Below are 20,026 nucleotides of genomic sequence, written 5' to 3'. Positions count from 1 at the left end.
GTGAAGCGAGACTGTAATCCATCAGCAGCGGAGATGATGCAGAGAAAGGAAATGGGAGAGGAAAATAAAAGCTACTTTGACAACTTTCTTTCTCTCCAAAGCATCAAGCGCTCAGAGCAACATTCCCACTGTCTGGCTCCAAGCTCAAACATTAGCTGCACTGTCTGAAGCAACCGTCGGCAACACTGATGCTTTAGCAGCCAATTCTCAATGTGCAAATTCACATTCTGTGGAAACAATGATGATAATGCACAACATACGTATAGCATTATGTTTTTGTACAAGCTCTCTTGTGCATGTGCGTGGCACACCAGCACATGCACTTTGTTTTAACACCAAATTCTGGTTGATGTTAAGGATGAGGATGAAAGAACTGGTGGATTCAAGAAGGACACATCACACTGCCTTTAAACTTATCCTGTGAACTCTCACGGTCACAATGTGAAACCAGCAAATGCCTTCCTAGTGTACAGCACTACACGTTATACTCTCACATGCAGCTGGTGAACCGGTGTTCCCGGTCCTCTAACTCCAGCTCCGTGTCAACATGGCAGTTAAAGCACACACGTCAAGCTTTTCTTATTACATCACAGTCACTCTTATGTTATCTGAGTGTCTGTGTCAGATGTGACAATAGTCTGGTTGTGTGGGCCCACAGTGCATAAACAGACTACTCATGATCACTACGTGCAGCATGTACCACAGCCTATCACAGAAGTCAACAGCTCCACGCATGCAAACTGACTCACTGTTGTAGCTTGCATTCCAGGGCTGATATCCATAATAGCCGGTGATTCGCAGTATTCGCTCTTCTATGGACGCGCTGTTGATGTCCTCAACTGAGCGCGAGGACTTGAGGTCCTCTTTGATGGCCTCGTCCACCACCAGGTACTTGAGCTGTCTGAGCTGAGGGCTGATGTCCGAAAGCCTTCTGGGGCTCACGTCGGGCGACCTGCGCATCCCGCTGGGAAGAGAGAACAAGGGGTGGCCGGTGTTACAAGACAGACGTGAGAGCACTCAGAAAAAGGAAGGGGAGCCTGTAAAAGTTGACTATAACTTGATAAGACAAGGGGTTTTATTGGCTAAAGCAGGAAAGTAAGTGTTGTAGCTATGTTCCACAGAGGCATTATGGGCCCCTGCAGCTCCTCTCTTGTAAATCATCATCCTTCACTGGCCCTGAGTCCTCACGACAACACTGTGAAAGACACTAAGCGGAAGTGACTGCTTCTGCAACTGTTGTATAGGCTACAATGCACAGTGCAACTCCTATTATAGGCGTATATAGGCAGCAAACGAATGAATCGATCACGAGTGATTTCTTGAGATGACTTCATGAAGGCACTGGAGCACAAACTGCGTGCAGCCTACAGGCTGTACAGTAGCCTGAATATAATGTATCAGAGATAAATAGGCTACTTTATGTCCAGCAGGTGAGACGAAACCAAAACGAATAGATAGATTATTTATTAATTAATTCGCTACAGCAGCATTATGGTACAGGTAAGCAATCAAAGTAAAAAAAAAATAGAGAAAAATGCACAATATATAGGCTACAAGAAAAATAGCAGAGTAAAAAATATTAATGTCACGGGGCATGGTGGAGGACTCAAACGCAGACCAGGCAGAGTAGCGTGCAATAGATATTTAATGTGACGAAACCAGTACAGGAAACTCACAGGGGATCCACGGACAAGACAAGAGAGGGGGGGGGAAATCCAGTAGGAAAGAGACGGGGCAGGCATACGGGAAACCCGGGAACAGGACGCGCAAAACGGGCGGGAGACATGAAGCAATGATCTGGCAAGGAGTGACTGAGGGGCAGGAGTTTATGTAGAGGTTTGAACAGGTGAGGAGAGTTGTGCTGACGAGGGGGAAGTGCTTGATTAATGATCAGAGGCAGGTGAAGGGAATTAGACTGAGGGAGTGACTGACAGGTAGAGTGAGGAGGGTGTGGAGCTACATCAGGACACACAGAACACAGAGGCCAAGCCTAATCGTGACAATTAAATGTAAAAAAAAAACTATGATTTAATGATTTGAATGTTGCACAAATCAAGCTCCATTGCGACACAGCTGACAAAGTAGCACAGTGCTGATCTGACAGACTCTCAGGCCGTGAGAAGACGTCAACATGTGAAAGCAAAAACATGATTTGCTGACCAACTCAGAGAACCCCCCCCCCCCCCCCCCCCCCCCCCCACACACACACACACACACACACACACGTGCTGCCATATCCTATAGCCTAATCATAGCCCGTAACATCTTTTCCTTTTCTTTTTTTTTTAAACAGAATTACAATCAATCCGCCAAAAATTCAATCAGCAGTCGAATTGTGAACATCAATCAAATTCAAAGAACACTCTCCAGCTATACTGGATATTTGAACACCTCTGTCATGAGTCCATTTACTTTATCAATGCACCGATGTGATCAAGTGAGCAACAGGTGTGGCGCTGCCTCCTGTCGTTCGGCTGCGATGCATTTGTAAAAGTTGAAATGTCTTACATGGGCATCAAAGTAGTAGGAGGTCCAAGGTAGCACATGCAGTCCCGGTGGGGCCGCACGACCCGGTCCCACACTGTGCCCTCTCCATCACCGTACATCCTTAAGGCCACTAAGCAGGGCAGCTACTGTAAAACATCTAAATCCTCATCAAGGCTGACGGAGACAAGTACCATCGTCCTGCTCCTTCTCACCCCCACAAACACATATGCCCGCCTGGCCACTACAGTACAGACTGTTTCTAAATCAAAAGGGTGCGCTTTGCTCTGGATGCTGCTGCTCGGTCCTGGAGCCACTGCAACAGCGCCATCTACCGGAATAAGTGGAATTATCATTATGTGTAAATCTGAAATACAGAAAATAAATTGTACCAGATTCAATCATTTTAACCTGGGGTATCACGTCAGTACCAGTAAATTATACAAATGTATACACATGAGACGTCCAATAGTTACACTTTCTTCTGAATTTGCTGTCTTTCTCTTACCTCACAAAGACCCCTGGTGGCCCTTGAATCTCAATTTGCACATATCTGCCTCGAAACTGATCTCAGCTCTCACCCTCGCTGAGCTAAATCTTTGTGTTTCAAAGAGTAATATCAGTGACTCATAAAGCAGACACCAATTGGCAGCTGTCATACTTTGAAAATGAGCTCTTTTTCTCGTTCTTTTGCCTAAAACTGTCACATTCAGACAGGCGCAGCTAGTCTCCCCAGCTCAAGATTTTTTAAAAACACACACATAACCTTACTTTGAAGTATGAAGTAGGTGTTTTATTTTTAATCAGATAGTACCAATTATGTGTGGCTTAGAACAGTAACTGTTCTGGGTGGTATTCAAAAGACTATCAAGATAAAAAGGAGATGTGAATGTGAGGCACAATTATCTTGAATATACTGGCATCTGTCAAACAATAAAGCTCCTCTTTTGACATCAGTTTATTTATTTAGCCCTAATCCTTTTAGGTCAATGCATCAGTCATATTATCTTAGCGAAAGAAAGAAACGTTGCTTTCCTTAAAATTATTTTGTTGTTGTTACTTTTCATTTTAGGTAGCTGTGGTGTGTGAATGAGAAAGAATGGATTTTCCTTGTTGTGTGGAATATCACAGATATATTGACTGGTCAAGCCCGGGCTGTTTAAGATGTTTTTTAGGTGTGCTGTTATCAGACAACTTTTTCCAGCAACTATAGATTTTCTTTTTTATTCACAGCCCACTGGGTTCTCCTTTGATCTATTATTCACAGTCTACTTTACCAAAGGAGTCCACCAGCATTTTGAGATGATAGTAGGGCCTGTATTTCAAAGGTCTGGGTGAACAGAGGTAGAAATTAAACAGTAGACTTGTTGTCTACTGACAATTACAATTTCAGGGATATGGTTGATTACATCCAATCAGAGCAATGCTTCCATTAATGAGGTAATTATGTTCACTGGTGGTGATTAAATCTACCTGGAAAATAAAATGAAGTAACTGTCTTTGTCTTGAGCGTTGTGAACTGTGCAACAATGACATAACAAGTAATAGGTTTTTAAGAGTCTGAGATAATACAAAGAACTATTGATCGTAAAACCGATGGAGCTTAAGATGCGCTAAATTTCATGCAAATGTTTCCTTAAATTAGCAAAGTTTAGATGAACTTCTGCCCCTAGATCAACCTAAACGGTACATGCAGTTATAACAATGAGGAATAGTGGCGCTCTACCTTACATGGATGGGGTAGTGTTGCCCAAAGGTCCCAGGTCTGTGGTCCGCTGGCTGCATTGCGTCGACATTCTGTGAGCTCCAGACTGCAGAGAGCAGCAAAAGTACAGTGATTGTTTTTTGTAGACAGGTTTCGCATGGATCAATGACCAGCCACAGCTTTCACGTCCACACAGTGTTTGTGTGTAGGTGTGGGTGGTGGTGATGGGGTCTGTGCTTACTCACGCAAAAAAAAAAAAAGTGAAGTCTAGTTTTCAATAGACGGGTCAACACCTCCTATCGGCAGCCATAGCGAAGAGAGGATCGGGTTCATTTTGCATAATGCACCTCTCAACTTTAACAGCTCAGCCAAATCAATTCTCAGAGTTCGACCTTCTGCTTTACTCAGACTAAATAATGTGCACACCTTCCCTGTGAGACACAGCCTATGAATATCAAAGCAGTTAATATAAAAGGAGTGCTGATATATCTAAGTCTTCCACTGCCATCCAGCACACCATCTTCCACCTCAGCAGTCCTCTATTAGTGGCCCAATCTACGGGGCACTGCTCTCCTTTCTAAATTTGAATCAGAGACGAGGTGAAAGTCAATGCTCAAGGCCAAGAAACATAACATGAACACCGTGGAGAGGCTTCACACACAATACACAAGAAACCGACGACAATAATAACTCAGTGGCCAGCCGTCAAAGTTTTCAAACGATCGGTAAATTTCGATGGATACGGGTCCAATGGTTCTATTTCAAAGCAAACATTGTAAGGTTAACAGTGACTCAATTCCATCCCGTGTCCCGGTCATTCCAGTGAGTCAGCATGCACCACCTGGTTCGTGGAACTGGCTCGCCTGAATAGAATGCAGCTCTTATTAAAGTTACTAGTTACACACCGGTGCTGTTACTGCTGTGACACGTCAACATTGCTGTTGTGAAAAAGAACTTCAGACGTTTCTCACAGCAGATACGGTGACCTGTCGAACACAGGTGTGACTAATAATAGTAATTTGTTAGGTCATGCTCACTGGCATGTTGAATGTCTTTTCGTAATGATAATGTTTATGTTTCAAATGCACATTCAAAGTAAAATAAAATGAAATGCATGATTTGTTCCACAGTGCAAATCTGCATATCTTGATGGTAACAGTATCAGCCTGTGGTCCTGATAAAGGGCATAGAAATAGTTGCCTGTGCTTTCCCTACCAACATAACAAAATGTCTTCTGTGAAAATGACCCATTTTCACGAGGCCCATTTCTCAAGGGAGCTCTAATGCTGTGAAATTGGAAAAAAAAAAGAATACAAAGAAGTCGACAGTTTTCCCCTCAGCATATAATGGTTCGTGTATTTCTAGAATGTAGAGGGGATTCAAGCTGCAAAGGCTCCAGGTTACTTTTGGAAAACGTAGTCATGGCAAAATCAGTGAAAGAGTGGTTTCGAGATGTTACCCTTCATCATAACCTGCCCTTTAGCTCAACAACATGTACACTTCAGTGCTTGGCCAAAAGCTTGTGTTTTATTAACCTCATTTCCATTATTTCTCTTACCCTCCTGAGTCCAGTTTCATACAGTTTAAATAAGTGTGGTGTAAGTCCTTTCTCTTCTCACCATCAATATTTAATGCAGCCCTCAGCCTGGAAACAGTAAAACAGGCCTCTGCTGATTGGCCGATGCAGGGGGAGAAGTGAAACTCTAAGCCAGTAACAAAAAGTCACATTCATCACTGTGTATGTATTTAAGTAATTAGAGGTTTTGTAAACATTTTATACTCATTACTCTGCATTTAATTAGTGGCTTTTGTATTTGCATATGCCAACATGAGGAGCAATGCATTGTTATAATCCAGAGGGACACATCTGTTCCTCTGTTGCTGAACAAGACATGTTTCTTCAGCCAGGAGGAAACAACCTTTATGGAATCGGCACCCTGTAGTCCCAAGGGCCTTTTGTGATTTCTTTAGGGTATATTTGTTATTCAGCTTCTATTATTGGAAGGGTTGACACACAGCTGGAGGGTAGCTACAATCTCTGTGGATGAGAGGAGTCAGAGGACCCGCTGATACTGTTATGTGTCAACATCGGGAACCAGTTAGCTGCCGAGGCAAACGGCTCCAGTGGGAGAAACAAATGGCATCTTCTGTCTTCCTTTGTGGCCAGACTTAACTGTCCTGGTTTCCATTCTTAGATGTTCCCATTTTAGTTTTGCTGACAAATGAAAACAAGATAAAAATATATGGCTAAAGTTCTGGAAGTATCCATGACTAGTCCCTTCTCTGATGCGCTGCTAAAAGACACCTGTGAAATAGCAGGAAAATGGCACTTCAGAGGTGCTTTTCAGCTTCACAATAGTTCACACAGAATGTGTTATAGAAAATACGTATAGATGATAAACTCTGCTCAGCTCATAGACATCAAATATATGTAATCATTGACTAAACTGGGGTCCCCTCCAATTGAAACACACATTACTTTTGACCTTTAGACATTCGCAGCCATATCGTTTAATAAACCATGATATTATGCATTGAACAAATGCACTGGGTGTAAAATGCAAACTAGCTGTTTCTTTTCCACAGGCATATTTATACAATATTTAAGCATTATTCCTTATTAGACTGAAAATCTGTTCACCTTTCTTGACATATAAATCCTCCTGCTTTTTGTGTCTTAGTCGAAGTTCACCTCTCCTGTCATAAATGTCTGCGCTGCATATCTTTTGCCCCACTTTGCCAAAAGGGATTTGGAGTAATTGGTCACCCCAATGTTGGCGAGGGGAAAACCTAGCACACCATGCTTCTCCAAGTCCCGAGGTTTGTCTGACATTCACCACTCGAAACCAGTAATTGCTTCCTCTGAATATTTATAACCAATTATTTTTGGTGAGTTGTCGGGTGTGAAGACTTGGCATGGAAGAGATTTCCCGAATCAGGCCATTTTGAGGTTATTGTGAAGGCACTCTGAGAGCGTTAGATACCTGACATGGCAATTGTCAGTGGTGTTCCTTCATGCGCTCATGATTATAATCGGTTTGGTCAAAGGCACATGGCTATTTGCCTTTTGTCATCCAATTAGTGGACACTCTCGCAGCATTTTCACAGCTGGATATCAAACTCAGATCTGATTAATTATAGTGTGATAATAAAGAATAAAGCGTGACTGATGATGTTTCGACCTGTGATGGCTTTCGTCAGACGTCAGAACTCTTGAGAACAGCACACTACAGATTTTCTTTCTCCTGGTACCCTTTTCATTTATTCATGTTCATCATTCCGCATCTAATAAATATGCCTGTGCCGTCTTTATATGAAACATGAAGGGAGCCGACTATGAGTCGTGATGTTCTCTAAACATCACACACTGCAGAGATTGAGGTTTCAATCGCATGTTATGCACCTCCCGTCATGTCAAATTCCTTGTATGTTCAACATACCATGGCAATAAACGGTTCTGATTCTGATTCTGATTCACTGCATCCTGGTTGCAAGAGAGAGAATGCCCGCAGCATCCATCCGCCCCTCCTTCTCTTCTCTCCTGCCGTCTTCTGGTCCTGTCAGTTTGTCTCAACTCGTATACATTCAAGACAGAGTTAACTGGGGCAGTGTGTATGTCCTGCTAAGTCTTTGCTGGTGCATGTATGCACATGTACGTATATACATGTTTTTTATGCCGAGAATATAGGACTGTTGTGCACTACCGCAACCTCAAATGCCCAATTCCGTATTTCATTTTGGTTATTCCTTGTGTACATTAATAAAACCCAATCCATACTATAATTTAGAACATATAATCAGCGCTCCCTTCAGTGCAGCAAAATGAAAGCATTGTGTTTGCAGTAGCAAAGGAGAGCAGTTACAGAGTTGGCAGAGGGTAATGTTTGTGCCTGAGGCCTCCTGCATTCCCATAGTCCCAGTTTGTGTGTCGGGATATAAATAGAGTTGCTCCACCACCAGAAAGCGGTGCTATAGGTTAGATGCCAGTAGTTGCCTCAGTCCAGAAGAACCCACCCACCCTCTGTACCTCGTGACCCCTGAGTCTCTGGACCACTAGCATATGAGCCGAAGTCGCAACAATGGAATTGTTGTAAAACCTGACTGATAAAATGTCTAGCATCGCACATTTTGCTGCAGCGTGTGTTACTCTTGGGCTTTGCTGAAGTGGTGGTTTGATGCACAAGAGCATCAAGCTGAAACATGCATTATTTGTACACTTATAGAGCTAAAGGCTCATGCAGATTCCTTTAAACATCGCTTTAGATTCAGTGCAATGATGTATTTCTCGACGTGAGGCTGAACTCTTTTCATCGTCAGGTAGTTTCCTGTGTGCATATGAATGATGCAAAAAGATCAAATAGCAATATTAATGACAAGGACCTGTGGGTACATTTCAGTTCGGTGGTGTGTAGAAATGGGTCTTCGGGGGATAGTCCGGTTCTGCTCTGATACAATCATGACTGACAACTTGGCTGCGTCCACTGACAGTTGTACTGTATGTACGTGTTTGTGTGTAGCAACAAATGAAATGCAAATAAAGGAGAGAAAAAGGTTGGGGCGTTAGAAGATGTGATGTCCTTAAGTGTAGGTGTGTGAAGTGTGTGGACCGACCCTCTTACTAATACAGTAAATGTGCTGATATTTTGCTTTTGCATTGTTTTCATCATTTTTCTCATTATTTCGTGAGCCTTTCCAAACAATAATATATTATGTTATTCTTTTGTATGCATTGTAAATGTGATGGTCGTCTATTTGAGGGCCAGCTGATTTAATTATACTTTGTTTTTGATGAAGCTTACTGTATGCTGTACAGAAGCAGGGCTGTGGGAAGTTAATAGTTTGTTTTCTATATAGAAAGGTGCAGTTTTATGGGGACCACTGACCATTGTACCGTGTCCCCGTTTCAAATGCTACTGCTTAAATATCCTACAAGCGGAGCTCGTGTGATTTATAAGGATTATTTGCAGTCCACAAATCAAATGAGTCGTTTGTGGTTTGGGTTTTGAGCCTGTTCTCTTATATGTTTTTCTAAAATTGAATTTAAAGAAACACACAATGCATAATACAAATTCAAGCAGATTGTCATCAACAGACAGATTCTGAATATGGCAGACTTGCACTAAAACTGGCTGACATCCTCAGTAGTTATTTGCTGTAACTGTAAGCCCCTAGCTTATTGTTTTCTCAGAACATGCATCCAATAAACGCTTTACCAGGAGCTGCCTTCTCCTCATCTTCATTCTGGGAGTTCAACTTGATAACATGAATGTCGGCTCAAGAATCACAACTGTTGAATAAAACAAGTCTTGTATTTTCTTTTAGCACCCTCAGAATTTCCAATAAAATTCACTCTCCTCAGAGAGACATACTCTGCTCACGGCAATGACGCACAATATATTCTGTAGTACTGTGATGGATGCTGAGGTGGAAAGGAATCAGACAATTCAGACTGAATACGCCTACTTTTTAAATTTCTTCCATTTTTTACGTGTATTTGTGTGTGCCGGATATTGTACAGTAATACCAAAGCCACTAATACACACTGCACATTTTAGAGTTGTTTTTGTCTTTACAGCTTCTCATCATAAATCACTGTCCTTCAACAGCTAACCATGTTCCCTCCTTTATGAAATGCCCCATATATTGAGTCTGATGAGCAAACAATTGCTTCTCATGCTCAATTAAGAAAGCATTTCCTGTTAATCACTAGCTGGGATATCACTGTAATTACTGCTCTACTATGATGGAGACAATGATGGAGTCCACATAGTGTTTTAAAACTAACAGATAATCATAATCATTGCCATTTGTTCTGCTCTTCTTTCCAATTTACCCAGGTGGTTTTGTGTGCAGAAAAACGTAATGATTGTCCACAACACTCACCCTAATTGTTCACTTTTATGCTAAATACATGTTATAAAGCCACACGTGTTGCTGCAGGGAGACAGCTTAGCACAAAACTCATGACCTACCACATTGAGCATATGTACAGTAGTAGCTCTGAATAATACAGCAGAGGAAAAACAAAATTAGAACACAAAAAAGTCAGATTAAACCAACACTTTATTTAAGACTGATATTTTACAGTTCATGGATTCACTTCTTATGCTAAAATGAATTTGACTGAAAACGTCGGTGCTTCATGGCAATCCTACAATACGCACCGGTGCACATGAATCTACAACAACTGAAGAGATATGTACAGAAATCTGTGATCCCAAATTCTTTCAATGTGTTACTTTTGATAGTATAAATAAATAATGTCAGTGTGCTCCCATTTGGAATCCTTGACACAATGTTTACTCCCTGAACAGAACTACTTTACCTGACAGCCCTCACCCTCAAGACAAACTGCATGTGCATGACGAACAACGGCAAAACAGTAACGCTGAAGGGTAAAAGCCTTGACATCAATCTATTTAATCTATCTACAAAACAGTGAAACATCTTACAGTAAATGAGAAACCCCACCGTAGCAAAATTCAAGTTGTTTTTTTCTCAGCAGACAATATGAACAGTTTCAATGCATCACAGTTTACACGAAGGCCCAGACTGGTGGAAAAAAAAAACCCAACTGAAACCCCACTGATCTATGAAACACTAAATTAAAGATCAGCGAGTAACTCCGATGATGACACACTCATCTTAGCTAATTTCGCAAAGCGGTCATGCTACCGTGCCACAGTTTACCGATTCAAATAAACTTGTCACTAAACTAACAGAGCAGCAAGGAGTAATGCTGCACTCTGGTCAGGCCTTGAATCTCACTAACAAACGGCATAAAAAAACATTACATTCAAGACTTCATAAAAAGGCTGTGACCGTGTCATGATTCTTCAACGTAGCAGAGAAAGATGAGGTCAGAACTTCAGCTCCACACAGAGACTGAGACATACGTAAAATGCATAACAAATGCACGTCTTTCTAATAAATGTACAAAAAAGTATATATATGACTAATAAGCCTGCGTTGCAGCAGTATGCAGCTACACTGTACGTGTGGGTGTCTATTTACGCCAAGCAGAATATTACAGGATGGATAATGGCATGAAAATAAGTACTTTGTCACATAATTCTTCCTCCAGATACACATGTTGTTTTTTTAAATACACAGAGGAGTGCAATGTCAATTTCATACAACTTTGTAATAGTGTATATCCACTGGTTTGAATTCCAATCATGGTCAGTTCCCTCCTTGGTCGAGGAGCAGATCAAAGACTGATGTGGTAGATGTGATAGAACGGGGATGTTTTAGCTGCATTCCTGCTGCTTGATTTTATACCTTCAAGTTGTCTAGAACAGAATTACTTTTCTATCAATTTAAAAACCTTCCTCAAGTCAAAAAATATACATTTCTACATTCAAATTACAGTAAAATAGTTTCTGTCTGACAGCTTGCTCTTTTCTAGCTTAGAGCAATCATCGAGTCTTTACAGATCATCCACATCAAAAGTACCTTTAGTTTTGGATTATTTCTATCATTTGTTTTTTTCCATTTTTCTTTAGAATCTTTAGAACCATGTCCCTTTTTTTTCTGAGAAATCCCAAACAGTTGTTTTCTGTATTACTGCCCGGCTCCATGTGCAAACTGAGCTCTCTTTATGGTAAAATGCAACGGGTCAGCCTGCAATCTGTGCTTCCCTTTTTAAGCTAGGCTAACCTCTATTTCCCTTTTCAAACAGTCAAGCACACATTAAGCCATTCAGGCCAATCAATAAATTATAGTGCTCATCATCTCACAATGACAACTTTGAAATAGGACTGAAACATTTTGAGAAAATGCCCACACTTGCAGACAAATACTATCCCTCACAATGAAATGTGTGAAACCATGAAGTCCAAAAAGAATAGTTAACACTCCCATAAAGATGAGCCAGAAATGCTACAAAACATAAACTGTTAAATTGTGTCTCTTCTTGGCAGTTATGATAAAAAAGCCTGTTGTTTGCAAACTTTATATTCACGCTTACAGGATATCTTCCTGTGAGCTCAGACTACTTGTAGTTCATACGATATACTGTCTCTTCTTTCAGACGCTTTGCTCAGGATTGACTGCATGTGTGAAACACATGATGCAGTGGAATAACAGGCCCCTGAATCTTTCAAAAACGTTTCATGAACGTAAAAGGAGCCAATCCAACTGAAAATAATGCAGTAAAGCATGTCAGAATTTGATCAGTTTGCAACAAACACTGCCAGAAAACATGGTCTCAAAGTTCCATGTAAAACTAGAATAACTGCCTCGCGGTTGTATGCCTCTACCAACCAGTTAAGTCGCAGTTTACATCCATGTCCGTCCAAAATGTCCTCACTTTATCCTATATATATATATATTCTGGAGTTATGGCCAAAAGCACGTTTTGTAAGGTTACAGCCACTTTTGAGCAATACATTCTAATCAGTTCATCCTTGAGTCCAAGTGGACGATTGTGCCAGAATTGAAGAAATTCCCCTCAAGGCGTTCCTGAGATATCACATTCTCAAGAATAGGGTGGACGGCCGGAAGGAAGGGCGGAAGAACGGACGGATAGACGGGCAACCCGAAGACATAATGCTTCTGGCTTCCAGTTGAGTTGTTCTTATGTTTTGGCTACACTTTGGCTCATCTTTAACGGGAGTGATTATTCTGGATGGCACTGTACTGTACATCTTAAAACATTCACCGGAATATGTCAATTCCTCATACCCATCTCTATTAATAAGATACATGTTTATGCTTTATTTTGTGACAGACTACAGAGATTTGTCCTATATTTCAGCATTTAAGAGACCAATTCTTTTCTAAAATGTTCCTAAATATGCAATAAATAGCGTCGCTCATAAAGGAGCTTGTCTCACGTGAGTCATGAATACAGCAGAAGGCTTTTCTTTTATAACTGTCTATGTATTTACAGTCATTGTTAATCTAGTCGTGTTCTCCATTATTAATGTGCATACATTTAATCTCTCCTGCGTAGCACTATATTGTCAGTATTTTGGTGTGATGAAGGAGATTATTTGCTTGAGCTGTATAGTCTCAACTAGTTATACTACTAACGTTTGCAGAATGCCTACAGCTGAGACTCGTGTTCTACTCATTCTATCTACTTGTATACTGGTGTGCATTACCCCCTACTTCCATACTGTTTACTGGATCATGGGATCATCATTGGGAGAGGACAGATGAGTCGGGACACTAATAAACGACTGGATCTTGCCCTCAGAGTAAACCGTGGCTCTGTTCGACACAGTGGTGAAGGACAGGTGGTCATGCTCCAAAATGGCGAGGCGGTCCTGCGGCTTCTCCTTCTTCAGGTAGAACATCTTCCTCAGCTGCTTCAGTTGCTGCAGCTCGCAGAAGGTCTCCAGCACCACCAGCATGACTATCAGACCCAGGATCAGGTAGACTGGCGGGACAAACACACAGGCAAGGAAAGGGAAGACAAGAAGGATGAGTAACAAGCTGCAGTTTCACCATATCAAAAACAAACAATAGCCACGCGTTTTCTATAACACTGACAATAAATCACTTTAGTATTCCTTTTTTATAGGACTTAATACAGTTTATACCTTTGATTGTCTTTTATTATTATATATAATAATATATATATAATTAAATATGTTTTATTGCTTTTTACAGTTTTTATCCCACCAGGGAAGATGATACACAATATACATAAATTACAGATGAAATTTAAATCCTCATTTTCATAACATTTTTCATAAAAACTGTTGTTTATATGCACAGACAGAAGAGGGCAGTGGCTGGCTAACCATGATAATACCAGAGTGTGTGTGCTTTGTTGAATGGTGAGCTGAAATGAGAAACAGACAATGGTCTAAATCCACTGTTTACAGATAAATGTTTGTTAATCAGTGCCTGCAGTACAAATATTTCCCTGATTGGCTTTCACTATCAAACCATCTTTGGCAGTATCCAACATGAACAATCCCCCTGAAACTCCCGAGCAACCCAAAGTATTTCTCGACCGGTGTATGAACTATATGAACCGTAATAAAACTGCTGCATAAGCACTACTGTCATTTATACACTGATATAAATAGGACTACTACACTATAAGTGGCATGTTAACAAGTCTGCTGTTTCTGAATTAGCAACTATTTAAAATACACTTGAGATCCCTTTTGCTTGGATTCAATTAAGAAGGCAGAACGCAAAATAGTGCTGCACTTCAAATGCAAAAGCACAAAAGCAGTGACTGCTCATCGCCAAAGGCACTGGCAAAATCAACACAAACAGAAAATGAGCACGAGTTGTTCATCATTTGTCGCAAGCTGTTGCAAACAACCGAATGCTATTGCAGATTGCAAATGGCACTTACGACACCGACATGTGATTCTTCACATAGGACGTTGCTCAAATGTGTCTGTTGTTATTTGAGCGAACGAATACATTCTGTCACAGCCTTCTCTCCTCCCACAGACTGACACTCTGCTCCTGCTGAATGACGTCTCTCTGGCTGGTGCGTAACAAACACCCACACACGGAGGCGACAGTTCACTTGAGTAGCGTTGTATGCCCACCCACAGCTTGTCAAGAGTGCATCAAATGAAATTAGGCTTTTTTCTTTTTTCTAATTCTAGTCCCTATTAGCCCTGACAGTGCCGCTGACGGGAAGCTGCACAATCAACCAGAAAATGCAATCAATGCCTTGCTGATCTCCATTAGGCCATGGCTCAATTTTTCTTCCACACTGCAATGTGCCGTGGCGTGTTGCCTGACTGATTATGTAAAACAAGGCTGGAAAAAGCAATGAATATGTCAACATTTTGCTTTATCAGCAGCATCCAGCAAGTTAAGGAAATAGGGTGGAAAAGGCCACAGTTATTGCAAGTGAACCCTTTTTAAAGCGCTACGCATTGTTTAGAAGTTTGCAGTCAAAGGTTCTCTTGCAGAATATATGCTTCCTGTAGTAAAATCCGTTACACTCTGTGTGAGTAGGACAGGATAATTATTACCCCTAATTATATATGCATGTTTCATTTCTATTTTGTTTTGTTTTGTTTTGTAATAGAAGCCTATTTTACTATCGAAGCAATATAATCACCACAGTACCTGTCAGGTAAAACGATAAATCACATGTAATTTTGTCTACACCCTAAAGCTGTAAAGTGCAATGAGTCAAACTGAGATAAAGCCACGATAATAAAAGCTGGATCTGAAACAGGAACCTGTGCGTCAGGATTACGGTTTCAGGATCAACCACATATATCTGATTCCCGTCTGTGTGTTAGTAATTTTAAAGCAAGTGTTCACCATATTGCACACTAAATAAGACATTTCTTACTCACATTTCTTAACAATTGACCCAGCTGATTGTGTCACACCCAGGTAGTACAAAGTTCAGCATCATAAAACATGTCATAACGCGATCTTCTCATATCAGTCAATAATATATAATCAGACTATTTAACTTGAGCAAATTTACATTACACGACATGTTACAGTTACAGTGTTGCACACATTATAAATCATTTTTATGGGTTTGTTTCCGAAACAATGCCACAGCTGTGTGCCAGTCGTCTCATCCGTAATGTATTGTTTCGCTCACAGCACATATTATTTAAAAATGATATGCTGTTTAAAATGATTCATACAGTACCATTACAAACACCTCAATGAGAACCGCAGTGGACAGTAGGCGGAATCAATTTGAGACGTTACTGCTGCCAACACTTGGCCACGAAAATAAGAAGAATCATCGGCACTCACCAGTGATGCCCACTTTGTAGAGCTCCCGGAACCTCTGATTGGACGCCTCTCCGGGTACGTAGTCACCCAGGCCGATGGTGCTGAGGGAGATGAAGCAGAAGTAGAAGGACTCCAGGAAGTTCCAGTTCTCCTCCAGCGCTGAGAAGATGGCGGCGGGGATGAGAAAGAAGCAAGAGACGGCCAACGTGGCGAGCACAGCGGCGTGAACGATGGCCACCAGTGGCTTGGACAGGCCCCAGCGCCTGTGGATGTACATGACCGGCCTCCGCGTGCTGAACACCATGATCCTTTGCACCACGGCCGTGAGGAAGAGGAGGGTGAAGGGGATGCCAATCACAGAGTAGATGATGCAGAAGGCCTTCCCGCCATCCGACAGTGGTGCTGTGTGACCATAACCTGTGGAAGAAACAAACAGGACAGAAAATCAATACATGTCGACGTTCGCCCAACGGGTTTTGGAATTCAGCCCGTTTCTGGTTTATTTAAAGTTATCTTAACTTGATTTTTTGGTTCATGAGCATACGTGCTCTTTTAGAGCAACGACCTGTTATCGTTTTTACTGAGAAATAATATAACAGGCAGTGTCTCTAACTAAGTGTAAGAGTCAATACCAGAGGAACAGACAGTAAAACATGTACAGGCTCAATTAAAGCAATTACTGGCAGGTAGAAGATGATTTTTTTGATGTAATTTGATGTCATGTTAATGTAGAAAACGGGTTTGCAGTAAAAACCTAACATGCTCTCATGAAGTGTAACAGACAAGAGTGTTAAATATACCACGGGTCACTAACACGAGTGTGTGAATGAAGAAATTGCAGTAGGCTTGCTTGTGATGTGTTGTTCAAAATATTAAACAATGAACTTTCAGCTTCTGCTCATTAAATACAAAGCAACTGCTTCTGTTTTCACACTGGTTCCCTTCCTCTTTTTCTCTGAGAATTAAAGGTAGTTTCAACATGGTGTCTAATTCAGTATTTCTGTCAGAACTTCTGAGTAAAAATCAACAGCAGGTGTTTGATACATCATGGTTGGCGAGACAAAATGAGGAACAAACTCATGTTGAAAATAGCATAGCGTAAATGCAAAAGGTTTGAGAAGAAGACAGCAAAAGCAATCAGAAAGAGTCAGAGCTCCTTATGATCAACTACACGTCAGTCAAGTCGAGACTTGAATAGGAAAGGTGTCTTGCAGCCAGGCAGGAACTGCTGTTCATGGTATATCAGCACAATCGTGTATGTTGAAACTTCCGAGATAGCTGCTGCCATGTGGTCAGGCTGCAGTTCTTCAGGCATCCTCACAGATCATCTGCAAGCTAAGCTAGCAATACTAGAAAAAAAACCCTCTATGCACAGTGTCATGCAAAAACTTTGCAAATGCCTGAAGACAAAACACACACACAAGTAAACTATGTGTTAAAGGCTTTACCTGAATAATAGGACTGCCTGGGGGGAGGAGTAGCGATGATGTTGACACAGACAATGTCTCAAGTTTGTGTACTGTATGTTTTGCAAGAGGGCTGTTCAAATACAGCAATGTTTATCACATTAGATCCTACCGCGACAAGGCGATGTTTATTGTGGCAACGCACAAATGCGAGATGTAAACACACATGTCTGAAGCTTCTGTATCTAAATAACCAGAGCAAGAAATACAAACTGACCTGATTGACCTACTGGGATAAGTGATTAAGTTACAAGTACCATGACCCATGTTTAGTTTCCTCAACCTGCCTCGTTACATTCAGTCGGCCAAAGGTTTGTGTTCCTGGTAGTGGCTCAGGTACCTTACAGGGCAGACAAACAGGGGCCCGCTTAAGACTAATGCATAGACTTAAACATATAGTTTTATCTTATTGTGGGGACCTGTTCGGCTGCAGCATCACCTGTAATACTGTCATCAACGCTTACCTGTGGTGGACAGCACGGTGCTCGCAAAAAACAGGGCGGAAGTGAAGTCCCAGTTCCAGTTAGCCGAGGCGTTATTGAGGATGGAAACCCCATAATTACTGGCATCCAGGGCTTTCTTTAGGAACCGCTCCAGACGCTCCTCCGATAGACACTCATTCTCCTGGAGGAACTGTTTCTTAATGGTCCTCAGCTCCTGGCGCAGGAGGTCTTCATACGGCAGCTCAACCGAGGAAAAGACAACAGCTCCGAATACGAGATAAAGGATGTACCCCAAGACCAGAGACACAAAATACCACGTCGATTTGTGACTCTGTATCAACCGCACACACGAATTGCTGGCTAGGGACGGAAGCATTTTCAAGAGGTATCCCCTCGGTGTTACGCTCCGGGTTGATATAAATGAATAGCCTTCTAAACTAATGTTCTGAATGTAATCGCCCCGCGCGTTGAATGAGCGCAATGTAGCCTAAAGAGGATGTTGTTACAGACAAAGCTCAATGAGATCTCTTCCCCCCTCCGCGGAACCTGCGGTGACACTTGGGGCTTTCAGGTGCACTCGGAAATATCCATGCTGTTGGATGAGAACTAGCCTATTTTGGCTTGAGATGCTGATATTCCCCCACGTGATAGGCTCTTATGGTTGTGGTCGTCATGGGTGGACAACAGATAATTTAAATGTATAGAAGCACGTGGAACTGGTACAACCCTCGTTTACGCTCCCTTCTCTCTAATGCTATCTTAGGCTGCAAAAAAAACAACATTTGAGTCTGATTTTTAAAATGATACAACTGAGCAACTTCTGCCATTTACACCCTATATATATTTATTTCAGAAAAATAAACACAAAGTCAAAGGCTCCTACATGTAGTTTTCGTGTTTCCGAGCTTAAAGGGGCACCTGAAGGCAGCAAGTGATGTGGCGGCGACAAAGGCCGTGTGACGTACGAGTTTCCTCTTCTCTCCTCCCAGGTCGCCGAGGCCAGGTTGTGTATTGACGTCTTTCAGTTTCAATTCAAAGCCAATCGAAAACGCCAGACAGCTATCGCTCCGTCTTCTTCGCCCATTGTTTTGTAACTTAAGATAGTGACAAGGAAGAGTGAACATGACACGCCCCGATACAAAGAACATCAGCAGGTTGAGTGCTGTGGCATGTGGGGTGTGGAAGAGAGACAGGTTTGGCTTCTAAAGAATAGCCTTCCCTTGAAATAAGCTTTTAGAATAATCAATGAAATAAGCCTACAAATCTAGCAGCATATTTTTGTCCGTATTGACATTTGAAGGGCTTTAATTTTGAAATTCTACATCAGAATGTCCTGGTTCTCTCTGGGTGACACCTTGAGTTGGTCTGCTATTAACGTGTTGTGAAATGATGTTATAACAATGCACCATTTTCTCTAAAATCTAATCTGAAATTAGACAAATTGTCTCATGAATGTGATTTGAAGTTAGCTCACGAATGAGATTTCAATAGGCTTTAATTTTGAAATGCTACATCAGAATGTCCTGATTATCCCCGAGTGACAATTTGAGGTAGTTTAGTATTAATCTAAAGTGAAACTATTATGTAACAATAGACCATTTCTTTTAAAAGTTAATCTGAAATTGAATGATTTACAGACTTATTGAATGAATGTGACATGTCCTACCTATCACGTTCACCGGAACTTTGCTCTTATTTTGAAGTCATTTCTTACACGCTTCTACCGTAATGCCTTGTACATATGCGTACCGCAAAACAATTTGCGAGCTGGTTTGACTGTGTTTTTCGAAGTGGCGGCTGGCTTGACGCAGTTCTTACAGTCATTAGGTATTTCTCGGTACAAAAGTAGGATTTTGAATTTGCAAAATCTCTTAATTGGTACAGTAAAAATTATTGATTTTTTGTAAGGTTGTAGTCAGACTTGTCTTGAACACATATGCATCAGTTATAGTCTGGAATTATTGAGGACATACTATATATACAACTTTACATTTTCAGTGATTAGATATATTCTCGTTACAAAACTATGACTTTTACTTTGAAATATCTCTTAATTGGTATGGTAAAAATGTCAGATTTTCAGTATGGGTAAAGTCAGAGATGCCCTGAACAAATATACATCAGTCATTGTATGGAATTAACACTTCAAATATTCAGTTATTAGATATTTTCTCGGTACAGCTGTAGGACATTTACTTTGAAATATTTCTTAATTGGTAAAGTAAAAATGTCAGATT

The 20,026-nt window shown here is 41.2% G+C and overlaps 2 protein-coding genes across 2 annotated transcripts in view; both read right to left on the bottom strand.

Moving 5' to 3' along the window:
- Positions 1 to 2,606, bottom strand: part of slc35f3b (solute carrier family 35 member F3b) — a gene marked incomplete at both ends in the record, with an annotated part of 44,233 nt that extends 41,627 nt beyond the window's left edge. The window contains 2 exons of the mRNA XM_079169303.1: positions 750 to 964; positions 2,509 to 2,606. Of these exons, the coding sequence (XP_079025429.1) occupies positions 750 to 964; positions 2,509 to 2,606 (313 nt within the window). The remainder of the gene's footprint in view (positions 1 to 749; positions 965 to 2,508) is intronic.
- Positions 2,607 to 10,240: 7,634 nt separating this feature from the next.
- On the bottom strand, positions 10,241 to 18,229 carry kcnk1b (potassium channel, subfamily K, member 1b). The gene is made up of 3 exons (XM_079168292.1): positions 17,811 to 18,229; positions 15,902 to 16,297; positions 10,241 to 13,574 (listed from the first exon to the last, which is right to left on the bottom strand). Exons 1-3 carry the CDS (start codon positions 18,163 to 18,165, stop codon positions 13,315 to 13,317), a joined length of 1,011 nt encoding a protein of 336 aa, XP_079024418.1. The 5' UTR covers positions 18,166 to 18,229; the 3' UTR covers positions 10,241 to 13,314.
- Positions 18,230 to 20,026: the final 1,797 nt, after the last annotated feature.

The sequence above is a fragment of the Pholis gunnellus genome (genome assembly GCF_910591455.1).
Source record: "Pholis gunnellus genome assembly, chromosome: 11".
In the NCBI taxonomy this organism is placed as follows: Eukaryota; Metazoa; Chordata; class Actinopteri; order Perciformes; family Pholidae; genus Pholis; species Pholis gunnellus.
The sequence above is the reverse complement of the archived record's forward strand: the minus strand, read 5'-3'. Positions and strand labels throughout refer to the sequence as shown.